The 14,886-nt window shown below is 37.2% G+C and overlaps 1 protein-coding gene across 1 annotated transcript in view; it reads left to right on the top strand.

Annotated features, from left to right (window-relative positions):
• Window positions 1–14,886, top strand: part of AGPAT5 (1-acylglycerol-3-phosphate O-acyltransferase 5) — a 59,176-nt gene that overhangs the window by 28,783 nt on the left and 15,507 nt on the right. Inside the window, exons 5-6 of the mRNA XM_059834153.1 lie at window positions 2,903–2,993; window positions 12,069–12,230. Coding sequence (XP_059690136.1) covers window positions 2,903–2,993; window positions 12,069–12,230 — 253 coding nt within the window. The remainder of the gene's footprint in view (window positions 1–2,902; window positions 2,994–12,068; window positions 12,231–14,886) is intronic.

Below are 14,886 nucleotides of genomic sequence, written 5' to 3'. Positions count from 1 at the left end.
GTATCGACACCCACCCATTACACAGAAACAGGCATGAAAGTACAATGTAACTGAACATAGGGACCTACTCTGCTTGAGTTAAAATTGGTATATCAATGAATCAAGGCCTATGGTAATGCAAAATTTTCTATGCCATTTTGAACACAAGCACTGTATTTTGCAGTCACTGCGATAAAGTGCGTAACTTTTACATAGCTAATTGCCCAAAATGAAAAATACTGTGTAAAAAAACTGCCTTAGCTGCAGCTAGTGTTTCTAGGCAGTTAAAATGCTCCTACAACGCAACAGTTCTTAATCCAAGTTCAGGGGAACATATTTCATTATTAAAATCTTAGAGATTTCTAGTTCTTACAGTCTTTGGAAATAGTGCTTAAGGATTTAGCTTTTGCTGCTCATGGTGGGAGAAGAGAAAAGCCAGTCATACAAGCAGATTTGGTAGGCTGAATTGCACTGACAGAGTATCTTTGTCTTGTGCAGGACTGTACATGAGTATAAGTAGGACATCTGTTTACATTCATGAACTTTACTTAGGTAAAGTAGTCCTAATGAGCTACATATTGGGTTTATATATGCTGAATTTAAAGCAAAGGCCACGTCTCTCCCTTGTTGGTATGCTTTCAATTCAGAGATACTCAGATTCTGGTCAACAAACTTGTTTGGCCGCTTGTGTTCTAGAGGTTTACAAGAATAATTAAAATTTCAGCCCCTGCTTTGTATTACATATGTAGGACTGGAGTAAGTAGATAACGTTCTCTGTTGTGTAATCAGCTTTTAGTGGCTGATTATCTGCTTTGAAGACTGGTAGTGTTGTCACGTGCTTTTAAGTGCTGATCTCTGTACCAAGAATGGTATTTCTATGCTCTGTGCTTCACTTTCTTTGCTGTGTCAGTTGTTACCTGTTACAGCCACTGTATTACCCTTCGGAGCTGAGCATTCATTCTTTAATGAGGAGGAGGAGTAACCTCATCTTTGAGTACCATTTTAAGGATCCAAATTAAGTGGTTTGAATATAAGCATGTTTATGAAAAAAATGCATCTGAATTTGAATATTATGCCCTTTCCAGCTAACTCTAAAAAGTTTTACTTAGTTACTCAACAGTGTACTTCATAGATGAAATATATACATGACTGGGGGAAGTGTGGACTGCAGCTGGGTCTAAGGATTCCTGTACTCGTCCTTGTGCTTATGCTACTGTCATGTTAGAAAAAAGTAAGCACCTTGCCTCTTAAAACCATTTTCTTTTGTTTCTTCCCCACCAAATCTATATACATCTTGGGTTTCTGCTGGTCCTTGAACATTCTTGGACTTCACCTGCCTCTGTAATCTGCCAGTTCTCCTCCCCAAACATGCCGTGACAAGTACAGCCTTTCCTCTAGCTCTCTTCACTCTACTGACACTGATTTTGCCATTCTTAATATTATTTTTTTATTTTTTCCCTGCCAGATTCTAGGCTATGTACTCAGTTCTCCTCTTTCTTGATCTCCTGAGGGCTTCACTGGTTGGCACAGTTCTAGATTTCTTCCCTCCTCTGCATTTTAGTGCATCTTTCAACCTTCCTCACGGTGGGGTGATTCTGGAGAGTTTGCTTACTGGGTCCTGTCTTTCTGTATTCAGCCTTTTCTCTAGCTGTTCAGCAATCATGCACATACCAGCACACTGATGTTTTGTGGTTCAGATGCACAAAGTTATATTCCTGTGTCTTTCTTCTGAGCTTTTATTTTACTTTGCATCTTTTCATGGTGTGCACTCCCACTTGTCAGTGTCTTTCTGTTCTCACTGATAATCCTCCTTTGACTGTTGTGTAAATCCACTCTCTCTTTTCTTTCAAATATTTCTTGAGACTCATTTCTGCAAAGATAAACTAGTTAGTCTAGGCACAATACGCATGATTTTATTATGAATGTTTCAGTTGACATTCAACTCCACGCTAGTTAACATTTGTGGCAGTAGCCTTTTCTTCTGCAGATGAGCCCCCAGCATGAAATTTTCACTGCTGAAGTAATGTTTTGCATCACCTCTGTATGTAGGAGATAATGCAAGACACACACTAAAAAGAGAGATGGAAACCTCTGTTCTGGTTCAAAAGCAAATGGAAAACTCATCAAATTTGACTGCCTCTATTTGGGTACAAAATTTTACATTCAGATATGCAGATGCTTAGGCAACCTTTACCTGTGTAATGATTTGAGAACCCATAGATGGTTATTGCTGAGTAGGCAAGCAGATGGATTTACTTGGGAAATGTAACTTTGCAGACATGCATACTTGAAGGAATGTGATTTTAAAGTTCAAATTATGCTAAACTATTGGTTTAAGTTTGTAATATATTTAATATCTAATACGGTGAGATGCATAAAGGCACATAAGATTGCTGATCTCTCATAATTTCAATTAACAGTATTTCCGATTATGAATGGAATGAAATGTAGATTTCAGTATAAGGAAATATTAGATACATGATCAGTATTAAAGCAAAAAAATTATAATTTAGGTCATCTGTGACATGTCAAGGGGCAGAAGCTATGTTTTGAGTTGAATATTCACTTGGGGGTCTTCTCAAAATCTCCTCTTATCCCACTTAACAAAACAGATACTGTTGTTGATATCAGCCACTCCTGACTTGCTCACTTCTGTTGGCACGTGCTATCTCCCTTCCTAAATCACTTGGGCAGCTTTCTATGATGTACATTCCAAGAAAGTTATTTTGAACCCCAAACAGTAAGTTTCTTAAAGCTAAGAAATTTTAGCTCAAGTAGTCTGATTTTCTTTGGATCCTTACAGTAATTGATGGTAGGAACTAAATACAATATGGAGCTGTCAAGTGATGATAACTTCTGTAAAAGGAATTGGCTTACATTCATTATGAGAACATGTCTGTTTTGTTTCTTTTTAATCCCACAGATGTATTTAGTGATTTTTCCAGAGGGGACTCGTTACAATCCAGAAATACCAAAAGTCATTGCAGATAGTCAATCATTTGCTGAAAAGGAAGGTAAGCAAAAAAGTTTCGAAACCATTCTTTTGTTATGGTGTTACCATATGTTATATAAAATTGTTATATAATATGAAGATGATCTCACCTTAACTGGACTATTAAGCCTGCTTGATTGATACTTAAGGGTTAGAATAGCATAAGCCAGTGTTTCTCTTACCATAGAGTAAGATGAGAGTAGCTTACATACAGATATTGCATGCATTTCACATTGTGCAAGAGTATTAATTCTCAAGAAGGTTCTCTTTAGTTTTTGTCTGTATCTGTGTATTTATGGACACTTCTTTTCTTGCTCCTTCAGGGGCATAAAAATTACCTACACTGGATCAGGGCACTGTTCTATCTAAGTTGACGTTATAACTCCAATTACAGTTGTTACTCAGTACAAAGAATATTTTGCATAGAGATTGTTGTGCCTTAAAAGAAAAAGTCTTCCATCACGTCATTTTTAATTACTGTTAGTACTACCATGGCTTTTTGGTTTTGTTCCTCTCTTACCTTCCAGTCTCACCTATCCTTGGTTGAACTTTATTCTGTAGTCACTTTGATTGCTGGCGTCGTCTCTATAACCACAGATGGAATTGCTTCATCTTTGGAAAGGCTTGCAAAAAATCTAAGGGTCCCAAACTTTTTCATTTTTCTCACATCATATGCACAATACACGTCAACATTTAAGTCCAACAGTTCAGTGAACGTGTTTCCTGGTTTTGTTTTTTCCTGTTGACCAAAAGTGAAATAACTCACTCTGAAGGTAAACAAAGAATAACAAATAGGTCTGGTAAATTCATTTCTGTGACACACTGAAATGAATTCACAAGTCTGTGAATCAGCCTGTTGATATCATCAAGCTATTAAGTATTGTTAGCTCTTGTCCAAAAGGATATATGCTTTTCTTCTCCTCCTTGGGAAGAATTGAATTTGTTTGTGTGTATGAGCAGGAGAGCTTAAGTCATAATGGATTTACTCATCGCTTCGGTTTCCTCTCGGAAATGAAAGTCAAATGTTTCATTGAAGTTGGCAGTTCTTTGAGAGTTCAGAGAGGGTGTTTGATAGGGTTTTTTCAATATCTCTCCTCTTTTTTCAGCCAAAAGAAAGGGCTCTCATTGTCATTATTATTTTACTAAACCTCTTAATTATTTCTCTACAGTCTGCAAAACAGTAAAACACTGCTTTTGTCCTTTCAGAGCACCTGTTCGTTTCTTCTAGTACTTTTCTCTCTGGTATTGGTCTACTTTTATTTTGTAAGGGTTACTCCTTTTAAAAACTCTCAAGACAAATATTTATTAAACAGGAAGCATCTCCAATTCTAATGCAGAATCCTCTTGATCTGCTTTTCCCCACTGCTAAATTCTTTCGTTGTTGATGTGTCCTCAACTTTTTGTATGGAGAGAATGGGAAGCAGTCTATATGGGACCCTGTTCCCCTGCATGTTCATGCAAAAATTGATATTCACTTGAATTACAGCATCCCTTGTACAAGCATGCTGAGAAGCAGGGATGGCTGACACTGAAGGCTGTGTACCGAACTGTTCTGATGGCCAGGAGTCACGATGGCCCATACTAGTACAAGGCATATACCAGTACATTGGGGAGCTGCGAGGATGGGCAACTCTGCATGGCCACTGGCAGGAGATGACGACAACTCACCAGGGTCCTGCTAGACCGCTGTGCAGCAGTGCTGGCCCTAGCTTGCGGCTTCCACCCAGCAGCCCCAGTGCCACCACGGTCCTGGCTGCTGGCCATGTGTTGGGGCTGCAGCATAGGAGCCATGACCAAACACCTCACCACTTGGTCAGGCGTAGATTTGAGTGCTGGACATGCTCCTTGTAAGCGTGCGATGTCTGTTATGTGACACTGCTGAGCTGAACTATAAATACACAATTGCATGCTTGTCTAAAAGATCCCGAAGGCTTCTTATTTCCTACAATTTCAGGAAAGGTAGTAATGTCCGGTAGTTCTGCCAGTCAGAGGAATGAGGACATACTGCAACTTGTAGTTCAAAATTTGCATTTCATTCCTCTTGGGGATATAAGGAAGTCTGATAACTTAGTCTTGTGTCGTCTTAGTATATTTGTTACAGAGCACAGTGCTTCAGTGTTGGCTTTACAGACATGTAGGGGAATTTTTTTGTTTGTTTTATACCTTGAAATGTAAGCTTTATAATGACCTTTTTCCTACATTTTTGCACAATTTTATGTTGAGATAATAGTGCAAGTGTAATATTGGAAAAAGTGATTTAATTAAGAAGAATTAAACTTCAAATTGATTTTAGGACCAGGGATATTATACCCAAAGATAACAAAGCTATTCCGAGAGCACAAGCATAACTCATGTTTATCATGCTGTCTGAAGTGCTGTTTTTGACATAAGTGTGTGTATATGCTTTAGTAGTTTTGCAGAGGGGAAGTATGAAAAGGTTTGGGGGGGGTTGTGTTTACTTTTACTGTCCATGGGCTGGATTCTCTTCTATAGAAGATTTATTGATTTAAGCAGAATTATTGGGCTGAGTTTAATTACCTGGTCTTACTGTGACCAGCTGATGAGCCGCATCTTGTATCTTGATACTCTTTTTAAATAAACACAAGTTTTGGACACAGCCACTGCCTGTCTACAATTGGTCCTAGGACCAGTTCAACAAAAAGACATTTTTTTAAAAAAAAAAAAAGCTTAGGTTGACATCCAAAGGAATATGTTGACATTGCTGGTTTCAACTATTATGTCTTTACTCATTGGTAAGAATATATAAATAAATCTTATCTGTCTATGAATAGGATGGAAGGATACCAAACAGCAAAAGAATTTAAAGGTGATTGAGGTTGCCCTTGAAAGAGAGGCAACTTTTTAAAATAGTGATAATACTTCATATTACAGTTTGTTCTGCCGTAGGACTTAGGTTCTACACAAAATCTTGACTCCTACCAAGAGCAGGTGGTTTTCCTCTTTCTGAAACACAGGCAAATCAAACACAGAGGGTAGATCCAATAGATCTGGGTATGAGTGAGTCGAGACTGAAGGCTATAAAGCACAGAGAAACTTCTAGGGAAGGAGTAAGACCATGTACTTCCTTACTACTTTTAGAAAGAGATAAAGGATATTATACAGTAAAAAATTAAATCCATGGACTCATCTTTCAAATTTGTCATTAACTACCTTGCCAAGTTCAAGTTGAATGTACTGACAGGTTTTTGTTAATTAAAACCAAAGAATGTCAAAAACATCTAGAGGTAAAATTGATAAAATTAGGACATTAATATTCATGGTTTTCATGTTGGAGACTGACGTATGTGTATCAGCCTTCAGCACTAATAGATTTGACACAGTAAAACTGTGTTCTAATTAATTTGAACTCTATTGTAAGTTCTGTCCACATTTGTATTCAGTGAGATACAGACAGTTGCTTACTTCCAGGAATACTGGTTTTATGGTGATGAACTGGGAATGTTGTCATCTAAGGGCAATGGTACTACCCTCAGAAACTGAAGATTACTCATTCTACACGTTTTACAAGTGGCAGAAAATTCCAATCAGATCGGGTTCTTAGCCAGGATAGAACAGGAAGCATTTTAAACTCAAAATACATTTGTTTGATTGCATTGGGGAAGGAAAAATGTGCTTCCTGAAGTTTAAAAACAAAAGCAAAAATTACCTCTCTAAAACTAAGTTGCTTGGTTATTTATGGTAGGATTAGTGCAGGACTTATTAATAGAACAAGTTAAATTCTGTGGAGTTGAGAAAATTAATTTGCTATTTATCGTTGTTGGCCAAAATAGCAATATTTGCTGGGGTTTCACAGCCACAGCAAACCACATAAGCAATGTAGTCAGAATATCAGATGAAGACATGTGTCAGGTTTTCTTATTTCTGTCAGAGGCAAATGAAACCCCCCCACTTCCAAGCCAATGGGGATATGTGCCATGTAGCTAGATTTGAACCTGGTACGCCTAGTTGTACTTTTCTGATGGAAAGTAGGTGGCTGTGTGAGATGATTCCAGCGATTGCTACCAGGACGGGCTCTCTCTTTCTCTTTGTTTCAGTATGGTTGGTGACTCATGTGTTTCTAATGGGACATCTTGTAAGACTCTCATAATCAAATTAAGTATTTCTTCCTTTACTCTCTCAAAGATCTAAGAATGTGACAGCACGTGTTTTGCCCCTTGTCTCCTGAGCTTTTGTCTTCCAATTGCCAATATTTAAGTATATAGTCAGTACTCTTGGCTTAGACTTTGCTTTAGTTTTCCATTATATGGGAGTAGTCAGCTAACGTGATTCCCATCTTCAAAATCTGATGCTGTCATTCAGTTGACTTACATATTGGTGACCCCTTTTAGGCTCCCTCCGATCTATTAGTTTAGGCATCTTAGAAGTGCAGTGATTCTTCCACGCTAGTCAGTGGGCTTGAGTTGCAGAGCCCAGGGAATTGTAATATGTAGGTGGCACTCATATTTTCATAGGGATTTAACTCTCATCTTGTCATAATGTTAGATGTGGTAATTTTTATTTTATGTATTTATTTCAAGCTGTAAATCTTTTAAGGCTTGGTCTTTTTAAAGGTACTGGACTATAGAACAAAATTTCTATAAAACCCATGAAATACATGATTATTTTTTTTTGTACCAGCTTCTGGTATAAAATTTGTTCCATTTATATGTTCCCAAAATATATATGTATAGATTTCTGATTATTTTCTAGTGGTTAGACCTCTATAATGTTCCAAACAACCACAGATTTCTTAGGTTTAGTAGAATATTAATTTTATCCAAATGTGAAGAAATGAGATTTTAAAAATTTGAAAATAAATAGGAATAATTCAAAGCCCTCCTACTCCTAATGTTACTAACTCTGAAAAGTCAAAGAGAAAGGGGTAAGGAGCTTGTTAAATTTAACTTGGCTTGCTTTTGCTGAATGAAGACAAAACAATCTTCCACGGTGAAAGGCATTTATGGAATTTTCTATTAATGTTTGATTTCTAACAAAGGACATTTAATCAAGCAAAAATTTCAGGTATTCATTTATTATCTCCCTTGTTTTTATGCAGAAAAGTTGCAAATGTAAATGTTTTTTAATGCTAAGTTTATCTTGACTGGTGTCATGCTTTCTGCTAAGATGTTTGTACGTGCAGGATATGCTTATCTCAAAATTGCTTTTACAGGTCATGTAAAAAAGAGGTATTTCAACTGAGCTAATCGAAAATGTTTCCCTTCTAGATCTTGGCATTGGTTTTAGATTGTATTTTAAAGCAATCTGAAGCATTTAATATCCATAAATGTTATTTGGAACTGTCTGTAAAGAAAATAGCTTTTGGCGGTATTTTTTCCATGCGCTTTCATGTTAGCAAGCTTGATGTAAAAGTGCACAGTGAGATGTGGAAAGGAGAATATAATTTTAAAAAAGAGTGGGGTGTGGACCTTGAGTAGCATTTGAGAGATGTACCATGAGGATGAAGAAAGAATTTCTGTTATTAAAAGTCATCCTTAGGAAATTAAGTTTAGGAAAGCAAAAAGCTACCTTGTGTTACTGTAGATACCCATCATGGAAGAAGGTGTACCGAAGTGTGGTGTCTCCCCTGTTTTGCTATGGGGTGGTCATATTCTTCTTGAGGGGATTACTTGTATTTCTTGTCCTTTAGTTCATGGTAACAGAAAACACTTTTTACAAGGGCATGCCATTTTTTAATACTATCATCAGCTGAGTCCTATTTATGGAAGTTGGTGGAATACTAGCATACAAATGCATGAGCTTTCCCACCATATGTCATAAATCTAACTCTGGTTTCAATAAGTAAGGCTTTGATCACTGGGGGCATTCCAGAAGGCTGGTGGGAGCTCAGTGTTGGGTGAGTACTTAGGACACCCCATGTAACTGCAAAGCTTTCAGTCTAATATCACTACTGCACACAACGTACACACAAAAAAGGAAAAACAAGGAAAGAAGGATCGAATTGGTATTGAAATCAAATAATTTTTTTTCACCCTGCTTTCAGTTTTTGTATTACTGTCAAGTAACACAGTTTTATGGGGGGGCAGGGGGGGAAACCACAGAGTAATTCTGACATCCACTTTCAGCGAGCGCATAACTTTTGTTGATGAAATGTTGTAATGCTAATGTAATACGCATAGAGTATTCTTAATTTAGAGCTGGGTTTTTTATTGTTTTCATTGAAAAATGTGGTGTGTCCACATGTCAGGGGTACAAATACGACTAATGGAGTGCAAGTCTGAAAACGTAGATGGCCTGCCTGCACTGAACAGCTCTGTGAGTTTTTGGCCTGGATGAAGGGAGGAGGAAGAGAGATCTCCATAGAGTTGTACTCAGCTATTATATATGTAACTTCACCCTGAGAGGTCAGATAAATGATGTTTTATTTAGTGTTTTTCATTCTTTTGTGTTTAGATGAAAAATTCAATTCCATAGATGTTAATGATTTGGGCCAAACTAAAACCTTCCTTTATTTCATTCAGTTCTCTTGCAGACTTTCTGAAGTAATTCTGTATCTTACTATAGTCTAGTAAACAGATGACATTTGAAGGACCATTTCTCACCATACTTCTTCAGTTTTTCACATTGTTTTCTTTTTTTTTAATGTCTGTTTATGATTTAAAAGTTAGCTAAGGTAGAAGAGCAAAGCTATAGCATTTTAAGGTAGAGTATTACATTATTAGACATCTAGTTCATTTTCTTTGGCATTTAAAATAAAATCTCATGACCTCAAATACTTTGACAGAGAGTCCTAACTTAGTATTGCACAACATTAAAAACAGTTTAAGCACAGTATGTTTTGTGAATTGGATGCAGGCAACTTGCCAAGGTAACTATACTGTAACTACTTGGGTTTAAATTCTGTTATGTTGATTTTAGCAAAGATCATAAGTAATTGCAAGAATGTGTGGTTAATGTTTTTATAAAACAGATTCTTTAAAAGGATGTGCTGAACTCCTGGTGTTGCTGCATGTTTGTCATGCACTGGAGTGGATGGATTATGGACTTTCTTTATTGATTTTAATTAGATGCATGCTCATTTTGTAGTTAAGCCTTCCAAGAGTTCACTGGTAGCACGTGGAGTAAGAGGGGCTTATTCTACAGTTGCACTCCACAGATTGTCACTGACCATCTTCATCACCAAAATTGGCCATGGATTTAAAAAACTGCACTGAATAGTCTTAGATACCTAAATTAATTTCTCTAGAGGATTCAGTTCTCACTGAAGCCTATTTTCCCTTTTTTCTTCCCCACAGTAATAATTTGGTTAAGGGGAAGATGAGTTGGGCAGGAAAGGAATGACATTGTTTTTAGAATATGTTTGGGAATTTGGCTCAACAAGAGTTGTGTTGAGTGTAATGTCCACACTAATACCGTTGCCTACACAACACTAGAATATTCAGTGCTTCATTTACAGAGTAAACATTTGGAAACATAACATAATTAGCTGTTTGATGTAATAGTTCACAAGCTAAGAAAACACTACCACCATGTTATGCTTCAAAATATTTACATGATCCATATAACATTTTGCATAGACAGTTATCGCTATTGCCAGTAAAGCTTAGAACAATGACTTCAGAAGGAGTGCTAGTAAATAACCTTTTATCTCTGTGTCCAGACAAGGAGATTCTTAGCAAATGTTAAGGAATCAAGATAATGATTTATATTGAAATTTTCAACTCTAAGAATGTTAGAGCAGTTTAGAAATTAGCATTATCTTACAGCGTTCAGTAGATATTTTCATAATTTTAGATCAAAGTATGCTTTGCCCAACAAGGGAGAGAAGTTCAGTACAAAAGCAGGACATAATATAATACCTTTTGAATTGATTTTGCAAGCAGGAAGATATCAAAAGCAATACCACAATACTTTGGTTTAGAAAACTTTCTGCTTCATCTGTCAGGAACCAGTAGCACCGATGGATGGTTCTTTAAAAATGGACTGAAGAGTAAGCCAATGAAAAATAAGGCTAGTAAGGAATAATTGTAATTTTATTCTGATACTTCTGTTTGAGAAAATTACACATCTTATAGCAAAATAGTGAGAATTTTTGCATAATATGCTTTTTTTTCCTAGAAGCACTTTCAAGTAAGTGTGGAAGAGCTGTGTTGAGATCATGAAAAGGTTTGGGATTTTTTTGTTTGTTTTCATTTTGAAAGTCGTTGTATATTAAAGTTCTGGAAATAGAATAAAGTTTATACTTTTGAGCCCAGTGTATTTGTATTTTCTTAAGTATGCTCTAGGTGGAAGTGGTCAGCTAAAGCAAACATGGATCTGAAATACTGTTGTTAAGACTTGCAGAGTGCTGTTAAACCTGATGTTCTTGTGTCCTTGACATACCAATCTCTGTGTCTTGGACTGGATGGTTAAAGACAACAGTTGATTTCTGTGACTATGGATTTGTTAGTAGCCAAGTCAATTGTAATAGGTTGTTCACAGGGCAAGAGAGAAGATTTCCTCCTTGCTGTCGGTTCTTGGTGCTATATTTTCCCCCCTCCCTGATTAGTTTTCTGCTGGGGTGGTGAGTTGAATCAGCTGGCGGGAGGCGGGTGCCAGAGCAATATAAGGTTAGCAGCAGGAACAAGCACGCAGAAAACAGCAGGAAGGGAAACAACTGTAAGGATGAAGTGGAATCTGTGCTTATGCCTCACCTACCAGATCTGTCCCTGATACAGAATTTCAGGAGGCAACGTCCTGTGCATTTAGTATTTCTCAGTTAATTTGCTCTTTTTCTTTTTTTTGCCTCAGTTGGACAAACATAAACAGTAAAGAGAAGTGCTGTTTCATCACTTACGGGCCACATTGAAACCATCACTGCTTCTAGAGCAGGAGCTGTAGAAAGGACTCTCTTGTTGAGGAGCCTTCTTGTCATTAATGTCCTTTAGGATTTCCATTTCATCTTCTATATGTGCTCAGTAGAGCATATGCAGTGTGCACATGCGCATGCTCTCTCTCAACTGAGAATTGAGATGAAGAGTAAACCTTTTGTGATTATGAGTGGGGGTGCTGAAGTTCCTTGGCATAATGTTCCTTTTGTGAATGTAGTCCAGTTTACTTTCAAACACTGTAATTAATTTTTTTTTTTTGCCCCCTCTAGGACTTGCTATATTAAAGCATGTGCTAACGCCACGTGTGAAGGCAACTCATGTAGCCATTGACACAATGAAAGACTATCTGGATGCAGTGTATGATGTGACTGTAGCTTATGAAGGTACTGTGGACCACAAAGGGCAAAGAAAACTGGCACCATCTATGACAGGTGAGTTGATGTATGTTAGACATGCTACAGCCATATGCTTGTTAATATGCAGAACAAACTTCAGGTGCTTTTTAATGCTCTGAAGATAATCTTCACCTTAAGAGAATGGGGTAAATTAGTTGTATGTTCATCAAGTAATCTAACCAGAAAATAAGTTCTGGGGTTTCTGTTGGGGAGAACTCTGGGACAGAGAGCTTCAGGGCTTGCTGTTTTTTGATTACGCTTGGTGGTGGATTGATTTTTTTTTTTTTTTTTTGTAATTCATTTACCTGCACTGTCACTGGAGGGCCAGACGTCATCTTTCTTTCCAGTTGTAGTTGATGTGTTACTCAGCCATATCCGTGCACGACTGTCTGTTGCTAGTTGGCTCAAAGTGGTATTTTTGAGTCTTTTGCACTACTGATACCAAGTGGAAAAAAAAGCCACAGTAGTTCTACAGAGCTGTTTAAATTCTGTCACCCAACCTTTTTCAAGACCCCCTTGAAAACACATAGAATTGTTTCCCCTTCCCTGCAGCATATCTTGTTTCATGACTTAATTATTAGGCAGTTTCAACCATTCTGGGCAAGGGATCAGTGTTGGCTGAGGGGCCTGCAGGAAACGGCTTAGCTAACTCCCCGGTCCTCGGCTGGCCCAGTGTCACTGGTACTTGTTCCTTCTGCTGCTAAAAATAGTTCAGAGTGGGGCTTTTTCCATGTCACTTCATTCGCAGGTGTAACTCATTGAGGTGGTGTAAAGTTCACATGAACTCCTTCCAGGTGCTAGTTGCTTAGAAGTTCTAGAATTGTCTATTTTTACATTTTCAGACTGTTTAAAATTCTTCTGGATAGGTGAGCAACAAAACTGTTAACAATATGTATTAACTCAACACTTGTGTTGTACTGCAAGGTCTTAGGATGGTTTTATTTTATGGACATTTTGTTCCCAACAGGCTTTTTTTTCTATGGCTAAATAACAAAAGTGCTTTTTACGATTCAGTATTTTTATTTATAATTTTCTTTTGAACTTGATTTTACAGATTTTATTATTTATTTTTTTAAAAAAATACCTTATGACCTTCTTACACACTCCTTTGAAGACTGGGCAGCCTCCCTCTTGTCCTGTCACCCAACCTTTTTCAAGACCCCCTTTAAAACAAATAGAATTGTTTCCCCTTCCCTGCAGCATATCTTGTTTCATGACTTAATTATTAGGCAGTTTCAACCATTCTCATGCTGGACTTCTCACTGCCTGATGGTTATTTAAACTATTAAAATGTCATTACCTAATAATAAGATGGCAAATGTTCAAATTCCTTCTAAGACCTCTTCACCTACTGAACCTTCCAGTTTGCATGAAGCATGATACAATTATGGAAAGGTAACCAAGAAACTGAATTTCCCTGTTGGCTGTTTCTTGCGTCCGGTGTCAAGTGGTAATCAGATGGTTTGGGGTGGCCATTCCACATCCAGCCTTTTGGAGACTCCACAGCAGGCAGTCCAGGCGTATCTTTCAGCCACCCTTACTGTCAGGGCTGGGGTAATTATTGTCTCAGCCTTGGGTAAAAATAAAGGCAGTAACACAGAATGAAGTACAGCCAACCAGTTGTTACCCATTACAGAGTAGATAAATGAAATGTCCATCCAGGGCATTCCATGCTATTGTGGCAGTCACATGTATTCCATATAATATAAATTATGTAGATTAAGAGTACTTTATAAATTACAGTGTGGAACATAGTTGTCATTCTTTTAGGCCCTCCAGACACAAAGTGGAAGAAAAACAATTTCTGTTCTGAGAGGTCAAGATCATTTCACCATTTGTTACGCAGAAGTCCAACAATTGGTCTGTTCAGGAATATAATATAACAGGAATTCAATTATGCATTGTTACCCATTTGAGATTTTTTTAGCATTATTGCTCTTTTACAGTACTAAAATGAATTGCAAAATGTCATTTTCATGTGTGCTTTTCATATGAACATTTCATATTTGTGTCAGTGCTGAACGAGAATTTTGGTTTTCATTCTCATCGGAATAAAATGGCAGTGCAATCCTGGTAATTTTTAAAAGATAAGGTTGACATGTCTTTTTCAATCTAGCAACTCTGATTGAAATTTATTGCATGGAAAACAAACTTCTGATAAACACAACTTTACTTGAGGACTGTATTTCCCATAGTATGACATTTCCCATGTGAATGAAATCTGAATTGCACACAGATATAATGTGTTTCTTGAAATGCATTTTACTTTCAGTTCTATAAATCTCAATTCCTCAGAAGAGCCTGTGCCACTTCTGGAAAAACCCATACTTACCCAGGGATATGGTCAGCTCTTGGCTGCTGTCTCCAGTAGTAAACAGAGCAGGTTAAAAAGAACTTTAGTGACTGTGAGTAGTGCTACCATGCTTTATCTGAGAAATTGTGTTAGTAAACTGTAAATGGGGAAAAAAATTCTGAAGAAAAAATGAATTGCATTTTAAATTTTGTAATATGGAACTCTTAGTGTAAATAACCTTTCTTCACAAAATTGGATTTTTTTTTTTTTTTCAGTCCAGCAAGCTTAAGTATCATAATGTTGACTTGATCAACAGAATCAAAACAAAACATAGTATACTAGCAACTGGAAAATAGACATTCACCATCCTTTCTGCATCAATGCTTTAAGAGGAACAGT

This window comes from Gavia stellata, chromosome 2, assembly GCF_030936135.1.
Source record: "Gavia stellata isolate bGavSte3 chromosome 2, bGavSte3.hap2, whole genome shotgun sequence".
NCBI lineage: Eukaryota > Metazoa > Chordata > Aves > Gaviiformes > Gaviidae > Gavia > Gavia stellata.
Note: the sequence above shows the minus strand (reverse complement) of the source record. Positions and strands in the feature narration are given on the sequence as shown.